At 33.0% G+C, this 8,714-nt stretch overlaps 1 protein-coding gene across 1 annotated transcript; it reads right to left on the bottom strand.

Moving 5' to 3' along the window:
• Positions 1-2,724: 2,724 nt before the first annotated feature.
• Positions 2,725-3,987, bottom strand: LOC145611943 (small heat shock protein, chloroplastic-like). The gene is made up of 2 exons (XM_081667331.1): positions 3,678-3,987; positions 2,725-3,269 (listed from the first exon to the last, which is right to left on the bottom strand). Exons 1-2 carry the CDS (start codon positions 3,925-3,927, stop codon positions 2,962-2,964), a joined length of 558 nt encoding a protein of 185 aa, XP_081523457.1. The 5' UTR covers positions 3,928-3,987; the 3' UTR covers positions 2,725-2,961.
• Between the last annotated feature and the right edge of the window lie 4,727 nt (positions 3,988-8,714).

The following is an 8,714-nucleotide window of genomic DNA, read 5'->3' on the forward strand; positions in this document are numbered from 1 at the left end:
CCCTTAACTTAACAATTTAATGTGTACCTAAAAAATGATACTGTTGAAGCTTAAAGGTTTTGATAATGATGAAGTTAAACTAAAGCAAACTTAACTCATAAAGGTTTATTAGTGTTTGATTAGTACAGGTGAAGTAGACCTTGGTGGTGGAAGAGTAACCCAAGCTAAGAAGACATGAAGAGGCCTTTAAAGAAAAGTTAGTCAAAATAGAAGAAGAGTTCTCTAACAAGAACTAAGTTCCTTAACAAGAATGTTCCCTAATAGGAACTTGGAGATAGCAAGCTGAAGACAATAAGTTTTGGAAAGAACTTAGTCTGCGAAATTCCAGTTGAAGACTGGAGCAAAAGTGACAGCAGGAACTTGGTCATGGTCTCCGTGAAGCCCAAGCAATCCACAATTACAGAAACGCAGCACAACAATATTTATTTAGCTAAAATTTATCTTCTAGATTTATCGTTAAATAAGTTAAGAAGATATACATGAAACCTATTAGAAGTGTGACAAGTTACTTGGCAAATCTAATTAAAATGGAAAAGATAAATGATAGATTTTAAGTAAAGATTTTCTAATTGATTTTATTTCTTAAATTCCGTTTAACAAAAAGATATTTTCTTTTTGTTAAATCTTTCTTTATCTTATTTTTCCGAAAAGATTTTATTCAAAATGATTTATATAAAACTATGTTTTGCGTTTTAGTTAAATTAACTTATTTATCTTTTGAAAAACCCTACTTTTTATACGAGTTAATCTTGTATAAATAGTAGAGATCACATTTCATAAGTTTTTGTGAGTTTATGCGTGCGTGAAGACATCTCTGAGCTTAATTTTTGTAAGTTTGCCAAGCTTTTAATCTTGTCATATTAGTTCCGGGTTTCGTGCATTGCTTGCCTAACATATTCTAGGTGTCGATATTGTGTATTGGTTGAATTATTAGGTGTATGTGTGAAATTTATATTGCATACAGGAGTGTGAGCTTTGAGTGAAAAGCTGCGAGGTAGTACTGTGATAGTACGAGTGAATCCAAGTGTGGAACTTGGGTTGGGTAGGATACACTAGTAGAATAAACGTAATGGGAAGCCCCAAATGACAAGCGGTTTTGGAATTCCGCTTGCAATATTGTAAATGGCAAGCGGTTTAGGGTGAACCGCTTGCCAATTTGTAAATGGCAAGCGGTTTAGGGTGAACCGCTTGCCAAATTGTAATTGGCAAGCGGTTTGGAACATGAACCGATTGCCATTTGTTAAAAATACCCTAAAATCTCACGGTCTCTCTCCTCCTCCTCTCTATTTCTCACGCTCTCTCTCCTCCTCCCCTCAGTTTTCACGCTCTCTCTCCTCCTCCTCTCTATTTCTCACGCTCTCTCTCCTCCTCCCCTCCATTTTCACGCCCTCACTTCTCTCTCCAGCTCTCCTCCATCTCCTTCTCTTTCTTCTCTCATCCCCGTTCTCCATTAGGGTTTTTTTTCTCTTATCTTTCTATCTCATCTCACGCTTAGGTAATTAGGTAATTATATACGGAGATGGGTTTTCGAGCGAACAAATCTCCGATGGGGTTTCGAGCGAATTCAGGTGGGTTTTCGAGCCAATTCGAGCCAATTTGTGTGGGTTTAAATGGTGGTAGTCCGGTGGTGGTGCGTGTGGGTTTTTATGGTCGAATTCGACAATAAAAACTCTAGATCTGGAGTTTTTATGGTCGAATTTGACCCATAAAACCCAAATTTAAAGCCAATTTCGATTTTTTGGTTGTATTCAAGGTATTTCCTTTTTTTTTTAATCTTTAATTTTGTTTTTTTTCAGTTTTTATTTTATTTTATTGTGATGGGTGGTTGAATTGGTTTGTTTTAGGTCGATTTGTTGTTGGTGGGGGTCGTGGTGGGTGGTGGTGTTGGTGGTGTGTTTTTTTTTTATTTTTTTTATTTGTTGTTTGGTGTTGGTGGGGGTCGTGTGTGGACGGGTGGCTGGTGGGTGGTCGTGTATTGGTGGGGGTCGATGCTGACGGGTGTTCACGTATTGGTGGGGGTCGTGGTGGGTGGTCATGGCTGGTGGGTGTACTGGTATTGGTGGGTCGTGGTGGGCCGGTGGTGTTGGTGGTCGTGGCTGGTGGTACGAAGCAACATGAGATGGTGTTGGTGCTCGTGGCTGGTGGTGATACTTGTATTAATTTTTTTTATGTAAATGTAATATTAGAACAAATAATTAATAAAATTATTAATGCTTTTACATATATTTGATTTGTGTATCAATTTATGTGAAAAATCCAAAAAAAAATAATTTGTTTTTTTTTTAATTTTAATACCCATATTGGGCAGCGGTTTGGCGCCAAAACCGCTGCCCTTTCTCTAGTAATGGCTAGCGGTTCTGAACCGCTTGCTATTTAAATGGCAAATGGCAAGCCCCCTAATCCCATGCGGTTCAAAACCGCTTCCCATTAGGGGGTTTGAACCGCTTGACATTACATTTATTCTACTAGTGATAGGTTCCTACTGTGTAGCAAGTTCAATTTAGAACTTGTGAGTAAGGTCTGTTTTATAATAGGTTTGTAACTTGGTATTTGCCTTATTATAGTGAATTAATTTAATTTGGAAATCCCTTAGAAGGGTCGAGGTTTTACTTCCAGTTGGGCTCTGGTAGGTTTCCTCGTAAAATCCTGTGTGCATTGCAAAGTTCCTTTATATTCTGTTTTATATTTTGCAAAAGTAGTCACTAGAAACTCAACTATGTACAATTCACCCCACTTGTAGTGTTTGTTTCAACTAACAGATACAATTAACGAAAAAAATAAATAAAATCAAAGGTAAATACTCTTTAAATAATAAGGAATATACATAATATATGGTATATAAGTGTTTCATTACAACATATGGGTCATTCCATTTGAACATATTGCAAACAGAGCTTATTTTCATAGTATGTAAATATAACACACATCTACTACGGAGTAAGAGTGACGGTTCATTTGTAATTAAGCGGATCGAACTGGAATTTGGATAATTTTGTGCTCGAATTTGGTAATCTTTGGCACGGTAATGTAGAGAACACCATTTTTAAATGCAGCAGTGATCTCTTCCTTCCAAGAATTAGGAGGCAATTGAACCCTGCTATCATAGGGGCTAAAGATTTTCTTCCCAAATGCATCAATTCCACCTTCTCCCTTGATCACTAGCAAGTTATCCACGACGTCCACTTCGATGTTTTCTGCATTAGTCCCCGGCATGTCAAACCACATCCTGATTTCGTGCTCGTCCTCTGTTGTGTTCCAGGGAGTTCGTACTGCAAACATGTTACAACTTACAAGTATTACGTCTACGCTTTAATGCATTATGCATATATATAACTAGGTATATGATTGGAAAACATTTTGGTTTACTCTTCAAGAGAAAATGTAATAAATTTAAGGAAAATTTATTGAAAACCATTTTATAAAAACCAAATTTTGTTGAAAACCATCTTATAAATTTTTTTAAAGCACACCTGTTAAAATTTTTTTTTCAAAGCATGTTGTAGAAAATATGCTGTAGAAAATGTGGTACTAGAGTTTCTACAACATTTATGAAAGTGTACTAGAGTTTGTTTATGCTCGTGTCTATATGTGTTACTCTAATTAAGTATGCTACGTACGTACGTATTGTATGTATTAGTATGTAACAAGGAAAAAAGTGATATAAGTGTAACATTTACCGTAAGGAGAGGTTTCAAGGAGGGCGACTTTTTTGTGGAATGGTGAACCTGTCACGGGATGGACAGGGTCAGTTGGCTGACCACCTGCCTGTTGGGCTCGCACCATCATAGATGACCTTGAAGGTTTGTTTGATGGTGTAGCGGATACAACAGAAGATTGTGGGATCAGCCCAATTGGTAATGGGTTGGTAAAGGGCCTATTCGACACGAGAGTTGAAGATTGGCATGCCACTAACGCCTTGCTAGCCATTCTTGTTGTAACGAAATTTTTTGGCAAAATGGCAATTGATGGAGATTCAAAGTTTTAGTGTAATTATTGTAAGAATAATCTATGTCATTAACTCATTCATTACAGCTTATATATAGAGTTGTTTTGTTTACCTTTACTTGTCTTCTTTGTATGTTTCTCTATATTCTATAAGAAGCCTCATAATTCATTCCTAAATTGATGCTCTTTATTGAAAACAAAATTATAAAATGAGGCCTTTTTGCTAGCAAAAAGATGCACATGAACAGTACAAAACCTAGTTGTAAGACTTGTAACATTATTTATATGTTTTAGTTACTACGGATAGATTTGTTGTACATATTTTGCTTCTGTCGTTTTACTGGAATGTGATGCCTCGTTACTTTGCTTTGGTTGGTGGTAAGACATCACTTGCAGATTAAAAAAGAAAGAAAGAAAAAAAAAATATACAAATTGAATCACAGGACAAGCAAAAATTATTGTAAATGCAATCCTTTTTGTTTTGTACGTAACTCACTTGCATCCAAAACAAAAACTAAAACAAAACGGAGCAAAAATGCAAAATGATCTCTAACTAACTATATATATATATATATATATATATATATATATATATATATATATATATATATATATATATATGTATAATCAATAATCAATTAATCATCAATAATAATAATAATAATTCAGACCTGCTGATGTGTTACTTTATTCTTGGGATCGTGGTCGCGATGTCTGTGTAGATTTGACAGGATCTTCTCCTTTGACACAGTCAGGGCTATCTGACTTTATTCTTGGACGGGTTGCGGCTGATGCAGCTCATCGGAAGCGGGTTAAGTATGAGGCTCGTTGTCAGGCGATTGGATATGGGTTCATTCCCTTCTCCTTTTCTTCGTTTGGTGAATTAGAGAAGGAGGTTGTTGCGTTGCTTAAGCGAATTCAGAGGTTCTCGACGACGCAAGGCATTGGAGCACCTGCTGTAGCTCATATTTTTACTAGGGTAGGCTTTGCTATAGCTAGAGGAGTGGGGGCCCAGATTGTATCTCGGCTTCCCACTAATTTATTGTAGGTTTTATGGCTTTTTGTTTTTGAGATGATAATAATAATAATAATAATAATAATAATAATAATAATAATAATAATAATAATAATAATAATAATAATAATAATAATAATAATAATAATAATAATAATAATAATAATAATAATAATAATAATAATAATAATAATAATAATAATATACTAAAAGACATACCAACAATCACACATGTCATTTTATGGTGTGACTTTAGTTATAACTAGATTAGATCCCGTGCCATGCACGGTTAATTTTAGTATTATTGTCAAAAAAATGAACTAAATTATCGAAATATTTATTAAAATGAAACATATTCATGAAAAAACCGATTTGCTAAATATGTATTTTAAAGTTAAACAGTTGAGCATATGATTATTTTTTGTATTTCTATATATGTGGTAATGTAATAGTGTTATTTTTCTTATTAACTAAATGAAAATTTTTAAAGCTATGTACTAACCCTGTGAATAAATTTTCTTTTTGCACATAAGTAAGATCACCCTATTATTTCATTCAAAACCATCCAACATAAAATAATATTATTCTAATCATTATTCCAATAACATCTTATTTCTTATTCAACTTTTCTCCTACTATCTAATTCAAATATCAATGTATTTGAAATTATATTTTGGCACTATATATACATTATATAATAATTTAGAGTTATCAATCAATAAGTTATACAGTTATTTATTGATATTTTTACATAGATATTGATTATCAAGATAAGTTGCTTGACAAAAATAAGTAATGAAAATCTTATGTTGATAATCTATATGATATTTTTTTTTCCTAAAAAAATTATTGTTTATTTATTCTTTCTATAATTGAAAATCTAGATGATAATTAATTTTTTACAATTAAAGTTACTTACATAGATAATTTTTTTTTTTTACCTCATTTAAACTTTATTTAAAATAAGATCAAAGAAATAAAAAAAAATATACGTAGTATATTTTTTAGGACACACCAAACGATGACACGTGTCATTGCTGGTATGTCTTTTAGTATATATTATTGATTATTGATTATTGATTTTTGATTATTGATTTTTTTTGTAAAAGTATATTAATTAAGGAAACAAATCTCTTATAAAAATAATATTTTTTTTATACATATTCCATATTAAGACGTAGTAATAATTATATTTAAAATAAAAAATACGTTACAAATCTTTCTAAATAAATTTGGTATTAACCAAAAATCAAAATTTTAAAATAATTTGTGATCCTTTTAGAATAAGAAAAAATATTAGTAAGATTTTATGCCTATATTTTTCAATCAATAATCTATAATTATATATATTTATAGGTCACCGTGCATGACACTGGATCTAACCTAGTAACCCATAATATGTGAGTTAAAATTAATTTGTTTCCGTTGAAAAACAAATTGAGTTTTCGCTATTATAAAAAGTAAAATTTAGAGAAAAAAAAAAAAACTAAATAGAGGATATAATATATATATATATATATATATATATATATATATATATATATATATATATATCACCATTACAAGTGGTGATATATTCCACTTGTAATTGCTTTTGTTTAATGTATAACCGAGCGATTACCATCAATATTGTTAAAAAAAACCCATTATGTACCAATTTAAACACAAATTCTCAAAATACCGTTCATGTATGATTGGTATTTTGTTTGGCTTAAAACTGGTAATGTAGTCGACGATTTTATATTAAAACCGCTAACAATATTATTGATTTTGTATTTTTTTTTTAAAAAAAAAAAGAGGCAAAAAGACCGGTTATTACTGAAAGTTAGTCTCTTTGAACTTAGCAATATTAATGTTAGCAGCTTTGCGCTCTCTTACATTCTGGTGGACAAGGTATTGTTAATTAAGTAAGGAGGAAAAGAGACTGCCTTTCACTATTAACTAGTTTAGATCCCGCGCCATGCATGGTAATTTCAATATTTATCATTAGTTTAATACAATTATTTTACTATAAAAAATAATATTAAATTGCAAAATAGGATGAAAGTTCTGTAATTACAATTTTTTTGAATCTTTAAAGAAAACAGAGGAAGAAATGCATGCAAGACTAATAAAAATAACTATGGATTACATTACAAAGTTATAGATAATATTGCATTATTGTATTACATGACTTTGTTCCCGTCATAAAATAAATAAATATATAAATCTTTGTTGAATGTGTAAAAAAGAATATACATGCCAAATAGAAAAGAAATATTATTGTAAAGTAAGTATTAAATGAAATACTTCTCTAAGAAGCTTTGGCCCAAAAAAAAAAAAAAGACCTTTTGGTGGGAAAAATTTTAACCAGGTTATGACAAGTGTCATTTCTGGTTTCGCCTTTAGTATAGGTATATTGATGATTGATGATAACTCTCTTTTCTTTTGTACTTACCTTATACAACGTAAAGAGGAAAAGAGAGTTGTTAATAGAAAAAGGTCGTCTCTTTCCTGAAACCGGTAAATCGTTGTCTCCATTAGCGGCTTTAAGCTGAACCAAATCAAAAAAATTTGGCAAACAATGTCAATCTTAAGTGGACAATATTTGGAGAATTTGTTTTTAAACCGACTTATAAAGGGAATTCATTTTTATTTTAACAATATTGTGGGACATCACTCTATTTAAACCAAAGAAATTATCATGATATCAAAAGCATAATTGTCATTCCCTTTGTCCTATTTTGTATCCCATTTGACTTTTTACGGCCTTTGAGATGTGTCTTAAAATGTACTCACTCTGTCCAAGAATAACTGAGACGTTGGACATTTTTCACTATTTATTTATTAACTTCTACTATAGTTTTTTTTATAAACATAATTACAACATATACTTTATCATAAAATATGTTGTTAGATAAGAATTTATGTAATGTTTCATAATAAAATTCACAAGAATAATACAAATTTTTGGTAACCTTTTTTAAATAGGAAAAATTAGAAAAAATAATCCCAACTTTCTTCAATTTTCGTAGAATAATCCCAACTTTCATTTATTCTGGAATAATCCGAACTTTGGGGGGTCTTCTTTTTCTTCAATCCCAAACCGGTCAACGAAAGTCAATGACCTGCTGTAATAGGTTATGTGCCACGTGTCAAACTGCAATTGGTCCAAAAACAAATAATTTAATTTAAAAAAAAAAAATTAAAAAAAAAAAACCAAAAAACCCTTAATACCCTGCCTGCCACCGTAACCCCCACCACCACCACCAACTGCCACCGCCAGCCGCGCCAACCCCTCCCTTCCCCTGCCCAAAATGTGCGCCCCTTTCCCCCCAAACCCTCTGTGCCGGCGTTTCGACCCACCTCCACCCCCAATCTCCTCCTTTTCCATTCGAAATCCCTCCCGAAAACCCCAAACAACCACTTCCTCACCGTCGAAAACCCTAGCGGCTAGGATTTTCGATGGTGGGGGAAGGGTGTTTAGAGGTTTTCGGGAGTTGGGGAGACATTTAAAGGAAGTTTCGAGTGCTTGTGGTGGCTGGAAAAGGAGTTGCGATTGGTGGTGGCGGCGGAAATGGAGAGGAGGAGATTGGGTCGCATCACCAGCGTTGGGGGAGGGGGAAACTGGCCCAGGGGAGGGGGGAAACCTGCGTCGGGGTTTGGGTAGGGGAGGGGAGTAGCAGCAGCCGCCGGAGATGGCTCGAATCACCAGCGCAGGGTGGCCGGATTTGGGGTTTTGCTGATTTTTTTTAATTTTGTTTTTTTTTTAATT

The sequence above is a fragment of the Chenopodium album genome, chromosome 3 (assembly GCF_948465745.1).
Source record: "Chenopodium album chromosome 3, dcCheAlbu1.1, whole genome shotgun sequence".
In the NCBI taxonomy this organism is placed as follows: Eukaryota; Viridiplantae; Streptophyta; class Magnoliopsida; order Caryophyllales; family Amaranthaceae; genus Chenopodium; species Chenopodium album.

Excerpts from the sequence above, each read along its gene's own strand:
- LOC145611943 (XM_081667331.1), bottom strand. The coding sequence starts at position 3,927 with ATGGCTAGCAAGGCGTTAGTGGCATGCCAATCTTCAACTCTCGTGTCG. Across the intron at positions 3,270-3,677 it reads CCTTGAAACCTCTCCTTACG|TACGAACTCCCTGGAACACA; the intron begins GTAAATGTTACA and ends ACATGTTTGCAG.